This window comes from Grampus griseus (assembly GCF_964374135.1).
Source record: "Grampus griseus genome assembly, chromosome: 17".
NCBI lineage: Eukaryota > Metazoa > Chordata > Mammalia > Artiodactyla > Delphinidae > Grampus > Grampus griseus.
In genome coordinates this window covers 440,935-457,645 of record NC_139011.1, presented here as the reverse complement: position 1 = coordinate 457,645, position 16,711 = coordinate 440,935, and the positions used below count along the sequence as shown (strand labels likewise).

Genomic DNA, 16,711 nt, shown 5'->3' with positions numbered 1-16,711 from the left:
CAGCCCTCGGCGCTGACCTCCTAGTGGGGTCCCTTCTCTCTCTCAGCTTCCGCCCGTTCTGTGAGCTCCTGGGCAACAGGTGAGCTGACCTCCCCGAGCCTCACTTCTATCGGGGGTGGGAAAAGACACCAGCGGCAGGAACCGATGGCGTGCCGGCCGGAGGGACTCGCCGCGGTCCTCAGCCTTCACGAGGGCCGGTCCTTGCCCTAAAGCTAGGTCGCCGGGGGCCGCCAGGGGGTGCTGCTCGGCCGCGGCCGCGGGCCCGCTCGGGGCAGGGCCTCCAGTTCCCGCCCACTGGGGCGGTGCGCGCGTGCGCACTGCGCCCCGCCCGCAGGGACTGCTGGGCCGGCGACGCGAGCGTGCGGCCGGCGGGAGCGGAGCTGCGGCCCCGAAGATGTGGAGACCTGTGAGCCCCCCGCGCGCCCGCGCCCCTCCCGCGGCCCGGCCGGGACCCGCAGGGCCCCGAGACCCTGCCCCCAGAGGTCCTCTCGCCCGACAGGGACCCTCAGGGCTCTAGGAGGAGCCCGTCACAGCCCTCAGGCGTCCTGTCCTTCGGGCCCCCGCTTCAGCCCCCAGGCCCTGTGGGGAGATGCCGGGAGCCACTTAGGGGCCCACTGGAGAGGCTGCCTTCCCGACGCACCCCACAGCCCCCCTTCTCAGAAGCACGTTCTCCCTGGTGGAGCCTTGTCTCAGAGGCGGCCTCTCCAACCGCGCGAGGGATGACCCTCTAGTCCCCTCACGGGCTCCCCTCCCCAGGGAGACACTGCCCAGCGCCTGACCCCTCCTCCCGCCCCGTGTCTCCCTTGGACCCGTCGCTGCTGCAGACTCTGCCAGAATCCCAGACCGGATGCCCCGTCTGTCTTTCTGCCTGCTCCCTTGGGCACCCTTTTCGCCTGGTCACCAACCCCCACGCCCTGGGTCATCCTGGGCTGACAGCTGCCCCCCTGCTTCTGGGGAGACAGAGGACTTTGGGGGCTGGGAGGGGCGCAGAGCCACCCCTCCTCCCACGCTGTCTCCGAAAGCCCCTCTCAGGCCTTCCTAGGCTTCTGCCTGGCCCTGGGCTGCCCTCCTAGCTCAAGCTTCTTTTGATCCTGAACGTGGCAGCTGACTTTCCAGTTTTGTTCCTGGTCGGGCCTCCCCGTTTTATCGCGTTTCTGCAGTTTGGATTAGCACCTTTCAAACCGGGTGTCATAGTCATTGACCCAGATCTTAGCCACTCCCTCCCCAGGAGTCTAGCCCTTTTTTCCTGTGGTTGGTTTAGAGCTGAAGAGACTGAGGGGGGCCCATCAGCGTTTCAAATTGGAATTTTCTGTAGACCTTGTCTTTTTCTAATAAGCCTAGCCTTGTGGGTTTAGGTATTAATACAAATAAACGCCCATTACCTCTTGTGGCTTGCAGTGAACAGCTCCGTTACATAAGGGTGCTTTATGGGCTGAGATGGTGAAGCAGTCTGAGAGTAAGTCTGAGAGTCAGGCAGAGAAACACTGAGTTGGTCTTTTATAGTTTATTTATCTTTTTATAGTTTATAAAGCTGCTTCACACAGTTCACTCAGTCCTCCAGGCGCTTTAGCCCCTGATGAGGAGATGCCCATGACCAGTAAGTGGAGCGGGGCCCAGTAGCCTTCTGAGTCCTGACTGGTGTTGAGAAGGTCACAGACCCTTGGAAAAGGAAAGGACAGGGCATTCATGGTCATCTCCACACCTCTTCTGGGCCCAGATTCCAGTCTCTCTTCCTAACCATGAGAACGTTTCTGCGCTTTGGCTTCCTCTGCTGGTGTGGGCGCAGGGCTGTTGACCTCACCATTAAACTGCCCAGGTTCTTGTCACCTCTTTGTAGTTTCTCTGTTTCAGGCCTCATGAGACTCAGCAGCTGCTTCTTACCGCTGGGGGCTGGTTTATCCTGCAGTGACCTTTCGTCTTCCTTCTAATCTGCTGTGTCTAATCAATGGTGTGTTAGAAAAGCAGACAGCTCAGCTTGTGCCTAAAACACGAGTGCTGTGTTAAAGTACACACAGGGTTTGTGAGGGTTGTAGTAGCTGTCCGTGTTACCACTCAAGCTCTTTCTGCTACTTTGTAGATGGTTAGCTGAGTTCCAGATGGGCACTCCGTTTCTGCTGACCGACTGTTCAGGCACTCTTGAAAGCGCTAGAGGCTGGGGTAGAGGAGGCCCATCTCGTCTTGTCCCAGCTGGGAGGCTTTTGGAGTGAGAGGGGTGCTGGGACAACCCCTATAAGCCAGGACCGCCCCACGATAGCCGCGTGCGTGGTCACCCTGGTGAGAAGGCACGGTGTGCGGGGTGTGCCTGGGGACGCACAGCCCTCTCTATACATGTTTCCTGCCACGCTCTGGTGCCTGAGCTCTGGGTATGGTTGGGTTACATGTGATGTGGTGGAAACTGTGCCGGACTGGTTCTTGGAAGGTCTGGCTGCGGGCTCTGCCCCACATTTATAGCTACGTGACCTCGTTGGGCTCCAGGGATGTCTCCTCTGTGATGGGGACATTTGGGGAGTCGCTGGGCACCCCGGCTGGAATGAGCCGGGCACACTGGGGGCCCTGTGGGCACTCTGGCGTCGTCAGCAGGAGGCCTCATCCTTGGAGGCCGGCCCAGGGCCAGGCTGCGGTCGGGGCTGGGGCTGTCTCTCGCCTGACCGTGGCCTTCGCCCTGTTGCTCAGTGACATCCTCGCTTGGGCCATGTGGGGTTCTGGCTCATTCACCGTTTATCTTAGTTCGGCGAGCATTCGTGGAGTTCCTGCTTTATCTTAGAAAGCACAGGGCTAGTCGAAGTACAGAGATGATTGACTGGTGGGCCCTCCTCAGGCTGGTGGGGAGAAAGACCGCGAACTACCAGGCACAGTCCTGTGTGATAAGGACAGTGGGAGAGGGATGGGGGGGGATGGTAACCGTGGTGAATCAGGGTGGGGGAAGGGCCTTCTAGGCAGAAGGGCAGCCTGGGGAGCAGGCCTGGCCAGGCTCTGCGCGGCTCTCCAAGGTCTGCCAGAGGGATGTTTATCCCGGGAGAGTGAGTGAGGAGTCAGTGCTGGGAGTGATGAGCTGCAGCCAGAGCTCCTGCTGCAGTGGTGGCTTCTCAGAAGACAACAGAAAACTGTTACGGGGACTGTGGTCAGGGGCGGTTACTTTTCTGGCCGTGCCCCCTCTGCGTCGGCCGTGTGTTCGGAGGCTGTGGACTCTGGTCCTCAGCTTCGCTACCAGAGCCCTGCTGGTGGAGGATAGTGGTTAGGAGGCTGCGGGCGCAGCGGGGGCCTCGTGCCTTAGATGATTCAGGTTCAGCATCCGCCTGTAAAAGAACTGTAGGTTTTAACATGGTCGTGATGTGTCAACTTATTTGTCAGTTAGGTGACTTGACTTTTCCTCACCAGACCCTTCCTACTAATGTCTCAGGGGGACAGTGTGCTCCGCCCTGTGGCTGTCAGGACCTGCCACCTGGGGAAGGAAAGGGTGACGACTGGGGCAGCGGTTTGACTTGGGCTCCACCCCCAGATTCACCAGGCACTTCAGCTGTGGACCACGTGAGGAAATATGTGTGAAAGTCCCACCGTCAGAAATGCCCACCTTTTGTTGAACACCTGTTAGGTGTCAGACCCGGAGCGAGGTACTTTATTTCTACCATGTTTCACCTTCCCAGCCTGGCAAGGTGTCAGCGGGGAGTCGCCCCCAGGCAGAGGGTAAAGGTACAGAGGCTTGCGGGCTGGGCCTGTGTTGCTGCAGCGCAGCGCTCGGCCCTCGTGGGCTCTGCCCGACTCCACGGCACCCCGTCAGCACGAGGGTGCTGAGTTCTGTGCCTTTCCACTGGGGTCACCAGAAAACCGGCTGGGGCTGCACACACTTCTCCTCTGGCGTGTCCTCACCGTGTGCCCCTCAGGGTCTCCCTGATGGACTCTGGTCTTTCCCCAGGTGGCAGGGCTTGGAGGGTGAGCCCTCTCTCAGGGGCGCCCTCCTCGCGCGCAGTCTTCCGCTGCTTCTAAGTCAGACATACGCAGAGCACGTGTGCGGGGCCTCTGGGGGAGGAGGTGTGATGCTGGGTCCAGCCGTGGTCTTGGAGCAGCTGTGCCCGGGCTCTGGGAGTGACAGCCCCTGCCAGCCCTCACCTCAGCGTTGGCGCCCGCAGCCTCTTGACTCTGCCCCTCCAGGTGGTTGGCACGTTGGCTAGAATAACTCGTCGACCTGTCCTTTCTTTCCTTCTGAACGTAATCATTATCAATCAGCTTCGGCCATTTTCCTTCTCTGTCTCAGCGTGCAGTCCCCATGGGGCTTTGCAGCGAGGCCCACTCTGCTGCCCGTCCACTCCAGTAGCTGAGCATTTCCTCACATCTGTATATAATCTACTCCAGGCTTTTCCTAAGTTGGTCCCTGACTCATGATGGTTTGACTTACGATTTTTCAACTTTATGATGCTGCGAAAGTCATACACATTCAGTAGAAACCATGCTTCGAATTTTGAATTTTGATCTTTTCCTGGGCCAGCGATGCAGGGTGGATACTCTCTCCTGATGCTGGGCAGTGGCAGCCGCAGCTCCCCAGCAGCCCCGAGGTCACGAGGGTGCACAGCGGTGCCCTGACAGCCGTTCTATATTCACTTGCAATCAATTACATGAGATAGTCCACATTTTAGTATAAAACAGGCTTTGTGCTAGATGGTTTCGCCCACTTGTAGGCTAACGTGAGTGTTGTGAGCACGTTTCAGGAAGGCCAGTCTCAGCTCTGACGTTCGTTAGGTTCCGTGTATTAAATGCATTTTCGACTTACGATGTTCGCAGCTTACAGTGGGTCTGACCCTAACCCTAACCCCATCGTAAGTCGAGGAGGATCTGTAGTCTCTCTTCTGGGCTAAACAAACCCTTTTTTCCTTCTGAAAAAGCAGGGGGCAGCTGACGATCTTTCAATATAAATAGTTGGACTTCCCTGGTGGCGCAGTGAATAAAACTCCGCGCTCCGAGTGCAGGGGGCCTGGGTTCGATCCCTGGTCAGGGGACTAGATCCCATATGCATGCCACAACTAAGGAGCCCTGGAGCTGCAACTAAGGAACCGACCTTCCGCAACTAAGACCTGGTGCAACCAAATAAATAAATACAATATAAATAGTTTAGTTCAACCCAGCAAATACGTCCTTCTTGTTAGGTGGGGTGGTCTGCAGAGCAAGGGGGGCAGGGTTGTTGGGAGGAGGGTTAGGGCATTGGGGACCAGCGGGCAGCTTAGTGCAGTGAGGAGGGCCTAGCGGCAGGTAGCTTCAGCGTGTGCCTCCGCCTGCCCTGCACGCTGGGCTGGACATTGCTCGAGGGCTTTGCAGATGTCAGCTCACTCACCCTCACTTCAGCAGTACAGCAGTCCCCACCTTACAGACAGGGAAACTGAGGCACAGAGGGAAGGCACTTACCCACGCTGCATGACTGGTAAGTGCTGGAGCCCAGATTCCAGCTCCAGCCCCAGAAGTCTGGCTCCAGGTTCTACTTGAGTCTCTGGGATGGGGCCTTCCAGTGTCTGGTGTTGAGTGGTGTCCCTGGCCTCTACCCCCTACATGCCAGGAGCACCCCTCCCCCAAGTTGTGACAACTAGGAGTGTCTCCAGACAGTGCCAGGTCTGCCTGTCCTGTACCAGCTACCTCGCCTTCCACATGCCGCCTTCCTGATAGGACTCTGAGAGTATAGCAGATGCATTGCACCTTTGATCATGAAAACATTTACACATAGGGACAAGCTGACAGCGTGGTCCCAGAGAGTTAATTATCCAGATGCCACCACCTAGATCTACCCATTATTAACATCTTGCCCTAGTGGGTCTATTTCTATATGAAAGTATATATTTTGTTGTTGTTGGATCATTTGAAAGTAAGTCACAGACATTTTGACACATAATCTCTAAACACTTCAGTGTGCATCCCCTAAGCAAGGGTATTATGTAGCCGCAGTAACCGTCATGCCTAAACATCGTAATTTTTGTGCTCCCTGGTGTCTGGGGTCCCTCAAATGTTTCATAGGTGCTTTCTTTAAGACTGAGGTTTAGTCAGGGTTCATGCTTTGCACTTGGTGCAAAGTCATCCCACGTTTTTTCTCGTGACTTTTTTTTTTAACTTGTAAGGAAAAATTGCAGATATTTACAGAAGTAGAGAAACTGATAAATGCGGGTGCCGGGCACCAGTGGTTCTCAATGTGTGGATGCTAATGGCTTTCTGGTGAGGCCGGGCTGCTGTTTAGAGACACCCCAGGCTCGGGAATTCTCGGGGTCACTGATAAGGACGAGGAGCCCCAGGGCTGGCAGCTGCTGGCTGTTGTCATTTCTGATTCCGTGGGCTTGTGACCTCGCTGAGAAGACCAGAATCGCAGCAGAACGCTCGCTGGCCAGAGGAGCAGGCAGCTGGTGTGCGGGGCGTCCCGGCCTCGGCCGTCTTGCCTGGTTCCTCACGCTGGCCCTGAACCTACCCCACCCTGCACCCCCGCCCCCAGGCCACAGCTCCGCCTCGGGCTCCAGCCCTCTCCCAGGCTGACCACTCCAGCGTACGCCCCCTCCCTGCATGAAAACCCTGGGACACCCCTGCCCCCACCCCCCGGCCCCCGCTACAGCTCACTTTACTGCCCACCCTTTTCTGTCTGGGCGCCCCTCCCCACCTCTGACCACACATGTTCTCCAGTCACCAGCCGCACGGGCCTGTCTCCTCCCCAGCAACGCCCCCCAGTGTCCGGGTGGAAGACCCACTTGCTGCCAGGCCGCAGGGTCCCTGACGCCCCCTCGCCTGGTGCTGCCCCTGCGTGCGGCGCGTGGGCCCCACCGCTAGGGTCTGGCCTGGGACACAGCCAGGGCTGTGGGCTCAGAGAGTGGGGGAAGGCGGGCCTGCCGGAGACGGGGCCAGAGCCAGAGGAGGGCAGCAGGGATGCGGGCAGGAGCGTTCTGCCTGCACGTGGCCCCTCACGGGCAGGGTGTGTTTGGTGGGTGTGTGGGGTACCGGGAGGGGTCTGGACACCTCGCAGAGAGCAGGCAGCGCCGGGCAGCCAGGCAGGGCTGCCTGAGGGGGAGGCCCGGTGTGGAGCGCCCCCCACGCCTGCTGGTGCCACAAACCCTTGTCATCTGTGGGGTGGGAGGTGACTGGGGTCCCAGCCTGCAGCCGCTGTGTGTGCCATGCCCCAGGCCAGGTCAGGTCGTGTGGGCCAGGTAGGGGGGCAGCGGGGTGGACGGCAGGCTGGGCCGCCCTCTGGCACGGAAGGCCTGGGGCTCTGCATGCCCGAGTCCACTCGCCACTGCCTCTCTTGCCTTTGCGGGGCTTTCCTTGAGGATCTGCCCTTGCTGTGTGGCCTTATGGGGTGGAACTTCCTGTCCTGTCTCCTCTTGGGACGGCAGGTCATGGACCTTTTCCTTTGACTTTTGTGTTGTTCTGCATCCTCGAAATCGCCTTCAGGGCTGTGTGCTTTGGCCAGAAAGTGATTGGAAAGTCAGTTCCCTATTTGGCCCATAATAATACTACTAATGTTCATGATAATAGTGTTAACGTCTGTGTTGTGGGCTATGACTTACTTTGCACAATCTTTTTTTTCCCTAAAAACTGAGAATTTAGAGTTGGGGAGTCTGTGGTTGAGGAACTCTTTAAGGTCTTATTCAAACAGGATTGGGAGACCAAGGCTGCCGGAGCGGGTCGAGGAGCCGTGATGTTTCTTCCGTGGCCCCTGAGACAGCGCAGCATGTTGGCCTGTCTCCCTGGCACTTGGCTTCTCTACCTGTCCCTCCCTCCTCCGGGCAGAAGCTTTCCGGGTCTGGCCGCCGGGGGCTCAGCAAGCACAGGTTCCTTGTGCCCTCGTTGGCTTTCGGAGCAGGCGCCACCCCGAGGCCCTCTGCCTCCTTTCTGATCGTGTGGTGAAGCATTCTCGACCCTTCCTTGGGAGGCCGCTGGTCTCCGCAGCGGGAAATAGGAAACGAGGGCTCTCGGGGCCCAGCAGAGTGTTAGGGGCAGGGACCGAGGGGCGTTTCCAGTGGCCTGTGGAGGGGCTTCCGAGGAGGACGCCCCATGCGCAGATGCACGTAGCCTTCCCTTCCCTGAGAGCCTTGCTCTTAACCCGGCGGAGCCTCTGCCTCCCCGCGCCAGACACGCGAGGGCCCAGGAAGCACCAGTGCTCTTCAGTGACGTGTCTGGGGCGGGGGGGGGGGGGTTGGTCCCTGCCTGTGTAAGGCCGGGGGGGCATGTTCCCGCCGCCAACCCTGTGCCCTCTGCTCACTTCGCAGTCCCAGCTCTGCCACTTCCACTCGGCCCTGCTGCAGGGCAGGCTGAAGCCCTGGCCATCCCCCACTGCCTTCTTCAGGAGAAACCTCGGGGCACCGCCTGCAAGGTGGTGAGTTGGCCACGGGCACCCTCCAGGGCCTGTGCCCCTCATCAGGAGGGGCGACCTCCGTTGGGGGGCCGTGCCTTCTCTACGCCACCCGCAAGACGGGACGCACCTGCTCCCATGTGCGGTGCGCTGGCCGCCCCACCGCCAGGGTCCTGGCCTGGGCCTCGGCCAGAGCTGTGGGCTCAGAGAGTGGGGGAGGGCGGGCCAGAGCGAGAGCGGGAGCAAGGGGTTGGAGGGCCGAGTGGGCAGCGGGCAGGATGGAGCCCGCTTGGAGCCCTGGGGTCTGGGGGGCTGTGGGGCTCAGGCGAGGTGACTCGGACCCGGAGGTCAGAGAGCACTGCGGTGACCACACAGGCGTCCGGAGTCGGTGCTGCCTGCCGAGGTCCTGGTGAGGCTGCAGCGGCTGTGGGCTGGGCCCGGAGAGCCAAGGCCGGAGGGGCCGGGGCAGACGGGAAGTAACCCAGGCCGTGCGCCTGTCGTCTTCCAGGCCCTCGAGACCGCAGCCCCTGTGGAAGAAGGCACTCTCCGCCACGGTGCTGGGGGTGCCCCTGCTCCTCGGGGCGAGGTACCTCATGGCTGAGCCACAGGAGAGGAGGCGGATGCGGCTCATGGTGGACGGCATTGGGCGCTTCAGCAGGTAGGGGGCCGGCAAGGTGGCGGCTTCTCCCCACTGCGTCCCGTCCACAGGCGTGCGGGGCCTTGTGCGGGGGTTGGGAGGGGCAGCAGGGTTTTGCTGGGAACTCTGAAGCTGCCTTCCAGGGATCTCTTGTGCTGCCCAGTGGGGCAGCCGAGCGCTGCGGGGCCCACACTATCCACGCTGGGCACGGCCTCCGCAGCCTCATCTCCCTTCGGGCTGCCCACCACTCCCAAGGAGAGTTGGCATATCCAGACGGAGAGTTTGGGGCTCACAGGGGGGGCTCACAGGGGAGGACTGCCTCTCGCCTCCACTCCCGGTGTCCTGGACTAGTGACGGGCCTTGTTGGTCATTGGCATCCAGGGCGCCTTAAGCAGAAGGGTTTCTCATACTCCTGTGTCTCCCGGGGCAGGATTCTGGGGGTGCGGGTCGGTCTTCCCATTGGAGCAGCTTGGGCAGGCATTCCTGCTCCAGTCAGATCCAGGAATTCCTACAGCCACAGGGTCTTGAGAGCTAGTTCTTGGCATTGAGTGAAACTTCAGCTTACCCAAACCCATGGTTGGACTGGGGGTGCACGATTGCCTGGGGAGGGGGCTCACATGAGACCTTGGTCGAGGAGGCCGCTGCAAGTGTCCTGCTCTGCCGGCTCTGAGCTCCTGCTGCCCTTTGGGAGCCTGGGTCGGTTTCCCAGGGCAGGCTCAGGATGCCAAGGACTTGGGGCACTTGGCCGGAGCTTTGCTGAAATTTACCCTAGTGGCAGCCATAGGTGGGCAGATGGCCAAACGCTTTACCTCATTCCATCTTCGGGATGAAACAAGGCCTTCTGTCCTCAGCTCGCTGGCAGCGGCTGCACCCACGCCGTCTTCCAGGGTGGTTGTTTGATGGGTTTGCCTGGAGCTCCCAGTGGCCCTCCTGGGCAGGTTCTAGGCAGTGGCCTCTGTGTCCTGCAGGGTTTCCCAGTCTCCACAGCCTAGAGATTGATGAGGGCAGAGCCTGGGGTTGGCTCTCCTGTGGCTTTCCACCATGAGGGACCGCACAGGACCGGTGGGGACTGTCCCCAAGCAGCCTGGTTCTGAAGATCACACTGAGCAGGTCTGGGCCATCTCACCTTCTGCTGCTGCGTATGCACTGCTGTTTCCCAGCATTAGATACCCCATGGCAGACTCGGTATACCCCTGCCTTCTCCACTTCCCTCCTGAAAAGGGTATTTTTACAGCTTGCTTTCAGAGGCTGAGCTAGAGCTATTTTCCCAACAATCTGTGCGGTCTCGTCAGCTCTCAGCCCTAACAGTTGCCAGGACAGGCAGGCCTGATGGAGCACCCCTGGCTGGGCGCAGGGTGACCACGGGGCCTCTGGAGACCTCGGGGCCCACAGCGCGTCCTGGGTAACAGGGCAACGTACGTGCAGGAGCCCAAGGAAGGAGCGTGGGTGGTGAGTAATTCAGGACCAGCTCGCCCAAGGGCAGCGGGGCTTATCCTGTTGTGGGAGGGGAGACCAGAATGTACCACACACGCCCAGGCTCACTCACAGGGGCTGGGGTGGTGGAGGGTGGCATCGGGGTCCATTTCTGCCCCCACCCCTTACTTAATTTTAACTTTTAAAAATCCTGTGGGCTTTTTTTTGACACAATTTCAAATGTCCAAAGAAGTTGGACTGATAACATAAAAGAACTTTTTTCTTTTTGAAACATTGACAAATAAGTTGTCAACATGCGCCATTACCCCTGAAACCTTGAGTTATTTCCTAAACAAGGACATTCTCCTCCACAGCCACAATCGGGAAGCTGACACATTGTGACCCTCTAACCCTCAGACCCTGTGTTACCAGGTGCCCCAGTAACAACCTTTTCAGCCCCAGGACCCCACCTGGGCCCATGTCAGTCTCCAGTCTGGAAGAGTCCTAATTGTCTCCTCAGCTCTCATGGCTAAACTCGAGGTCAGGGCATGGCCCCCCAGACCCCCACTTGCCCAGGGCGTCTGACACCAGCTGCAGGTTCCAGCGTCCCCATGGGTTCCCTCACCTCAAACCACTGGCTACAAATTGGGGGGGTCCCCACAGACTCCCTCAGTTTTGATAGTTCCCTAGGACAACTCAGGAGATACTGTACTTAATGATTATGGTGTTATCTTAGCAGAAAGATAAAGTTGGAATCAGCAAAAGGAAGAGATGCCCAGGGTGAGGTGAGGTCTGGGAGGGTCCTAGCCTCAGAACTTCATGTCCTCTGACACATCCCCCGCCTCTCATCCCCCTCTGACAGTACACGTGGGTCACCCCCAAGCTTTGGTGTCCAGAGTTTCATCTCATAGCCCTGATTGATTGAAGACCCTGAACTCTAATCCCGTGGTTGTCCTTTCTGGCTGGCAGAGCCCCTCCCTGGTGTGAACCGTCAAGGCTGTTATGCGGCTCCGATGCTGCCGTCACTCAGGAAATCTCATGGGTTTAGAGGCACCTCCCAGGAGCTGGGTAACGTTAATTCTTCGTCACATGATGACCTTGACATGTTTGTGGGCAGATAGGCCATAATATTGTACAACAGGGGTCAGCAGACTCTGGCCCTGTGCCAAATACAAGGGTCAGAGGTGCTGCCTGTTCTATAAATAGAGCTCCTTGGAGCGGCAGCCACGCCCCGCTCACCCTCCTGAGGCTGCCCCTAGGACCCAAAGTATTTATTGTCTAACGTTTTCAAGAAAAATTTTGCCGAGCCCTGATGTGGGTTTGTCTGATGTTTACTCCCAGTTTGTCCCATTGTTTCGCTCTTTGCTTCCCTTGTCCTTTGATGTGGGTGCCTGTGCCCCTTGCCCCTCCGTCGCTAGTTTAACGTCCCCAGTACTTCTCGGGTGAGCTCATTCCTACCTCTCAGCCGTCCCATCCACCCTGAGGGCTTGTGTTCCACCATAAGGGAAAACTCTGTCCTCCCACGTGTTCCTTCCTCTTGCTTGCGTCAGTCTGGACGGGGACATTTTACTCCGAGGGCTGCTCTCACTCAGCATCAGTGCTGTGTAGTTGCTGAGACTGGGTTTGGCTCATAGGAGGAGCCCCTCCACCTGGCTTTTAGGACCCTTCTCTCACTTTTTTTTTTTTTAAATATTTATTTAGGCTGCACCGGGTCTTAGTTGCAGCACACAGGATCTTTAGTTGCGGCACGCAGACTCTTAGCTGTGGCATGCATGCAGGATCTAGTTCCCTGACCAGGGATGGAACCCGGGCCCCCCGCATTGGGAGCATGGAGTCTTAACCGCTGCAGCACCAGGGAAGTCCCCCTCACCCTTCTCTCTTTAAAAAAAAAATATTTATTTATTTATTTATTTATTTTTGGCTGTGTTGGGTCTTCGTTGCTGTGCGCGGGCTTTTCTATAGTTGCGGCAAGCAGGGGCTACTCTTCGTTGCGCTGTGCGGGCTTCTCATTGCGGTGGCTTCTCTTGTTGTGGAGCATGGGCTCTAGGCACGTGGGTTCAGTAGTTGCAGCACGCGGGCTCAGTAGTTGTGGCTCACGGGCTCTAGAGCGCAGGCTCAGTAGTTGTGGCGCACGGGCTTAGTCGCTCTGCAGCATGTGGGATCTTCCCAGACCAGGGCTCAAACCTGTGTCCCCTGCATTGGCCCGCGGATTCTTAACCGCTGAGCCACCAGGGAAGCCCCTGACCCTTCTCTTTTAATCTCCAGCATCTGACTGTAAATTGTTTCAAACATACAGCAGAGCTGGTGAGTCTGGCTTTTATCAATAGCATCTCGGAACCCTTCCAATGCCCTCCGTCCTTTGAGCATTTTACTCCAGCTGGCAGCACAGTCACTCCAGGCTCAGCCTTGGAAGCAGCCAGTCTCCCGATGGTTCTTCGGGATGGAGCAGGGGCTCGGGGGCCACGGTGAGGATGCCGGTGTGCTCGCCACTCTGGGCTGTCTGCCCCTGGCTCCTCCATGGACAGGGGCTGCGGGTGTGCGTGCGTGTGTGGCTGTGAGCACACACGCCCAGGGCCATATGTTTGCTTCTGTGGGCAGCCATCGACGGCAAACCCGCTCTTCCATTTCCCACACGGGTCATTCTGGTTTTCTCCCTTTCTGTGTCTGTAACTCCTTCTCCAACTGGGAGAAGCCCGGCTCCCCTTGTCCCTAATTTACTGACCTGTTAGCTAGGCCACCCCGAGTATAGCCATCACCCCACTGCCCTCACCTGCACCCCTACCCTCACTCCTGTGCAGACCTTGCATTAGCTTTTGGACGAATTATTCAGGAAGGAGGGCAGCTCCTCTTTGGGTCTCAGGGTGCTCAGAGAAATCCTGTCTCCTTGCTCACCCTGCTTCACACAGACAGCCCTGTTTGCTTCCTGTGTCAGGCTGGGGTGGGTGGGACAGACCCGGTTCGTGGCACTCAGTCTGGGCTGACCTCATTGCTCTAAGACACCGGTCCCTACAGCTGCTGGGAGGGCAGGAAGCCTGTGCAGGATCCGGCAGCCTCTTCCTTCCCACCTTTTCATCCTGGCCCCTCGCGGCGGAGGGGCTGGAACAGGATATGCTGGGGCGGGCGGAGGCTTGGCCTGCACCGGGGCCCCGAGAAGCAGGAGCCCCACACCCTGCTCGTGACGGTTTGAGGGGCTGGGGTCTGCGGCACTGGAGGCCTGGGTTCTGGTCCTGGATCCTCCCTTCTCCAGACCCAGGGCCGCCTTGTCCGTAGCCTGGGGCGTGGGAGTGAGCGAGGACCCCTGCCCACACCAGAAGGCCTGGGCCTGCGGGACTTCCCAGGGCTGTGCCCTCAGCCGGGAGAGCAGGCCCCAGCTCTGGGGTTTGAGCCCCAGGGGCTCCTGTCCACTCCAGTCGGAGTGCAGAGGAGACAGGACCAGTGGTGCAGGGGGGCCTGAGCGAGGGCATGTCCACAGACGGAGCAGCCATTGCAGCTGTGCTGGCTCGTGGATGGATTTTCTTGTGTAACAAGTGTTATCAAAGGATGAAAAGAGCACGCCCGCTTGTTAGGGCCCGAGGCCTCCGTTCCCATCCCAGGCGCCCCTGGGTGCACGTTCAGGGGCTGAGGGGTGGTGTGGATGCAGGATGCCCAGTCCAGAGCCCAGCGGCTGAGACTGACCTGCTGGCCACGCAGTCCCGAGAGCCCAGCAGCCCCGCCAGGTGCTCACAGCGGTCCGGGGTGCTGGCGGGGATCTGAGGCGAGTGCCCGCTGGGGCTGAGGGCAGCCTGTGCCCACAGGTCTTTGAGGGTCGGCCTGCAGATCTCCCTGGACTACTGGTGGTGCACAAATGTCGTCCTGCGAGGGGTGGAGGAGGTTTGTTCCTGCGTCCTGGCCTGGCTGGTCCTGGCCTGCGGCCTGCGGGGATGGGGGTGCCCAGGTGGAGGTGCCCGCCCGCCCCCATCCCTTCCCTCTATACCTGTGGTCAGAACAGCCCGGGGTACTTGGAGGTGATGTCTGCATGTCACCAGCGGGCGGCTGACGCCCTGGTGGCTGGGGCCATCAGCAACGGGGGCCTCTACGTGAAGCTGGGCCAGGGGCTGTGCTCCTTCAACCACCTGCTGCCCCCCGAGTACATCAAGACACTGCGGGTGCTGGAGGACAGGGCTCTCACGCGGGGCTTCCGGGAGGTGAGCCCTTCTCGCGGGAGCGTGGAGGCAGGAAGCGGCCGCAGACTGCTCCGAGCCATGCCCCCCACCCCACCCCGCTGTCCTGCCAGGTGGATGAGCTGTTCCTCGAAGACTTCCGGGCCCCGCCCCACGAGCTCTTCCAGGAGTTTGACTACCAGCCCATCGCAGCAGCGAGCCTGGCCCAGGTGCACCGCGCCAGGCTGCACGACGGCACCGTGGTGGCCGTGAAGGTACGCGGGGCCCCCGCGGGGCGCCGCGGGGGGCATCCGGGCGCCGGTGGCCAGTCCTCCCTGCAGCCTCCCGTGCAGGTGCAGTACATCGACCTGCGGGACCGCTTCGACGGCGACATCCACACCCTGGAGCTCCTGCTGCGGCTCGTTGAGCTCATGCACCCCAGCTTCGGCTTCAGCTGGGTCCTCCAGGTAACCGTGGGGGCCCGAGGGGGCCGAGGGTGGGCCCCTCCTGACCTGGACCTCCAGCTGCCCATGTGGCCCCCAGGACCTGAAGGGGACCCTGGCCCAGGAGCTGGACTTTGAGAACGAGGGCCGCAACGCCGAGCGCTGTGCACGGGAGCTGCAGCACTTCCGCTATGTCGTGGTGCCACGCGTGCACTGGGACGTGTCCGGCAAGGTGGGCTGGGTCCCCTCCTGGGCGGGGGTGCGCAGGCCTGCCGAGCTGAGGCACCTGTCCTCTCCCAGCGCGTGCTGACGGCGGAGTTCTGGGAGGGCTGCAAGGTCAACGACGTGGAGGCCATCAAGACCATGGGGCTGGCAGTGCGGGACGTGAGTGCTGCGGGCCGGGGCGGGGGAGGGTGCGTGTGCCGTGGGCCCAGAACGATGGCCTGTGGCCTGGCCTGTCCCCAGGTCGCGGAGAAACTGATCCAGACCTTTGCCGAGCAGATATTTTACACAGGCTTCGTCCACTCCGACCCCCACCCTGGCAATGGTAGGCAAAGGCCGCAGGGGGTGGGAGTCGGGTCTGGGGTCAGGGTGCGCCGGTGTGCGACGGCGCGCCCTGTTCCTAGTCCTGGTGCGGAAAGGCCCCGATGGGAAGGGACAGCTGGTGCTGCTGGACCACGGGCTATACCAGTTCCTGGATGAGAAGTAAGCTGGGGGTGCGGGGGCTGGGTGGCCACACCCCGCCCTGCAGGCCGGCCTCCCCCCCCCCCCCGCCGCTCATTGCTGGGCCCCCCCCAGGGATCGGTCAGCCCTGTGCCAGCTGTGGCGGGCCGTCATTCTGAGGGACGAGGCTGCCATGAAGGCGCACGCGGCTGAGCTCGGGGTGCAAGGTGAGGCCGGGGTGGGTGTGAGGCAGGGAAGGGGGCACAGCCCTGGCTCAGGCCCCCCCAGACTACTTCCTGTTCTCCGAGGTGCTCATGCAGCGGCCTGTGCGCCTGGGGCAGCTGTGGCGCTCACACCTGCTGAGCCGTGAGGAGGCGGCCTACATGCAGGACATGGCGCGGGAGCACTTCGAGGAGGTCATGGCCGTGCTCAAGGCCCTGCCGCGGTCCATGCTGCTCGTGCTGCGCAACCTCAACACCGTGCGCGCCATCAACACCACCCTGGGCGCCCCAGTGGACCGCTACTTCCTCATGGCCAAGAGGTGCCCACTCCCACCCTACCCCCGCGCGTGCGCACAGCAGGAGGGGCGGAGGCGGGGCTGATGGCCTGTTGGTCGGTGGTCTCTGTGCAGCGCAGTCCGGGCCTGGAGCCGCCTGGCGGGCGCCACGAGCCAGAACACCTATGGTGCCAGCCTCCTGCGCCACATCAGGGTCATCTGGGAGTCGTTCAAGTTTGAAGTGGCCCTGAGGTGAGCAGGCGCGCGGGGTCCGAAGGGTGGGTAGCCAGGGCCCACCCCCCCCACCAACCTGCGACCCTTTGATACCCCCATCCCAGGCTGGAGACCCTGTCGATGCGGATCACTGCCCTCCTGGTCCGAGTCCTGGTCCACCTGGGCCTCATGCCCAAGACCAAGCGGCTGTACGAGTACCTGGAGATCTAGGGAGCCCCGGCAGGAGGACCACAGAGCTCGCCCCACTGCAGGCTGAGGGGCCGGCCAGGGCCAAGGCACAGAGGCCTAAGAAAGACCTGGGGGCACTGGAGTGACTGTGGCCTGGAGTTGGGCCTGCAATGACCACATGCTCTTCTCAAATCAAACAAATGTTTTTCT

The 16,711-nt window shown here is 60.4% G+C and overlaps 1 protein-coding gene across 6 annotated transcripts; it reads left to right on the top strand.

The window, feature by feature from the left end:
• Nucleotides 1-335: 335 nt before the first annotated feature.
• ADCK5 (aarF domain containing kinase 5) lies at nucleotides 336-16,676 on the top strand. Of its 6 annotated transcripts, none has more exons than XM_082674922.1 (15): nucleotides 336-406; nucleotides 8,226-8,332; nucleotides 8,817-8,966; nucleotides 14,153-14,228; nucleotides 14,342-14,542; nucleotides 14,632-14,772; nucleotides 14,851-14,964; nucleotides 15,041-15,172; nucleotides 15,241-15,324; nucleotides 15,406-15,487; nucleotides 15,567-15,645; nucleotides 15,739-15,830; nucleotides 15,892-16,144; nucleotides 16,240-16,351; nucleotides 16,438-16,676. In XM_082674922.1, exons 1-14 carry the CDS (start codon nucleotides 395-397, stop codon nucleotides 16,337-16,339), a joined length of 1,623 nt encoding a protein of 540 aa, XP_082531048.1. In that variant the 5' UTR covers nucleotides 336-394; the 3' UTR covers nucleotides 16,340-16,351; nucleotides 16,438-16,676. The 6 variants fall into 6 exon arrangements, with proteins under 6 accessions (XP_082531048.1, XP_082531047.1, XP_082531046.1 ...); XM_082674921.1 differs by having other exon boundaries at nucleotides 16,235-16,351; XM_082674920.1 differs by having other exon boundaries at nucleotides 14,632-14,964; nucleotides 16,235-16,351.
• Nucleotides 16,677-16,711: the final 35 nt, after the last annotated feature.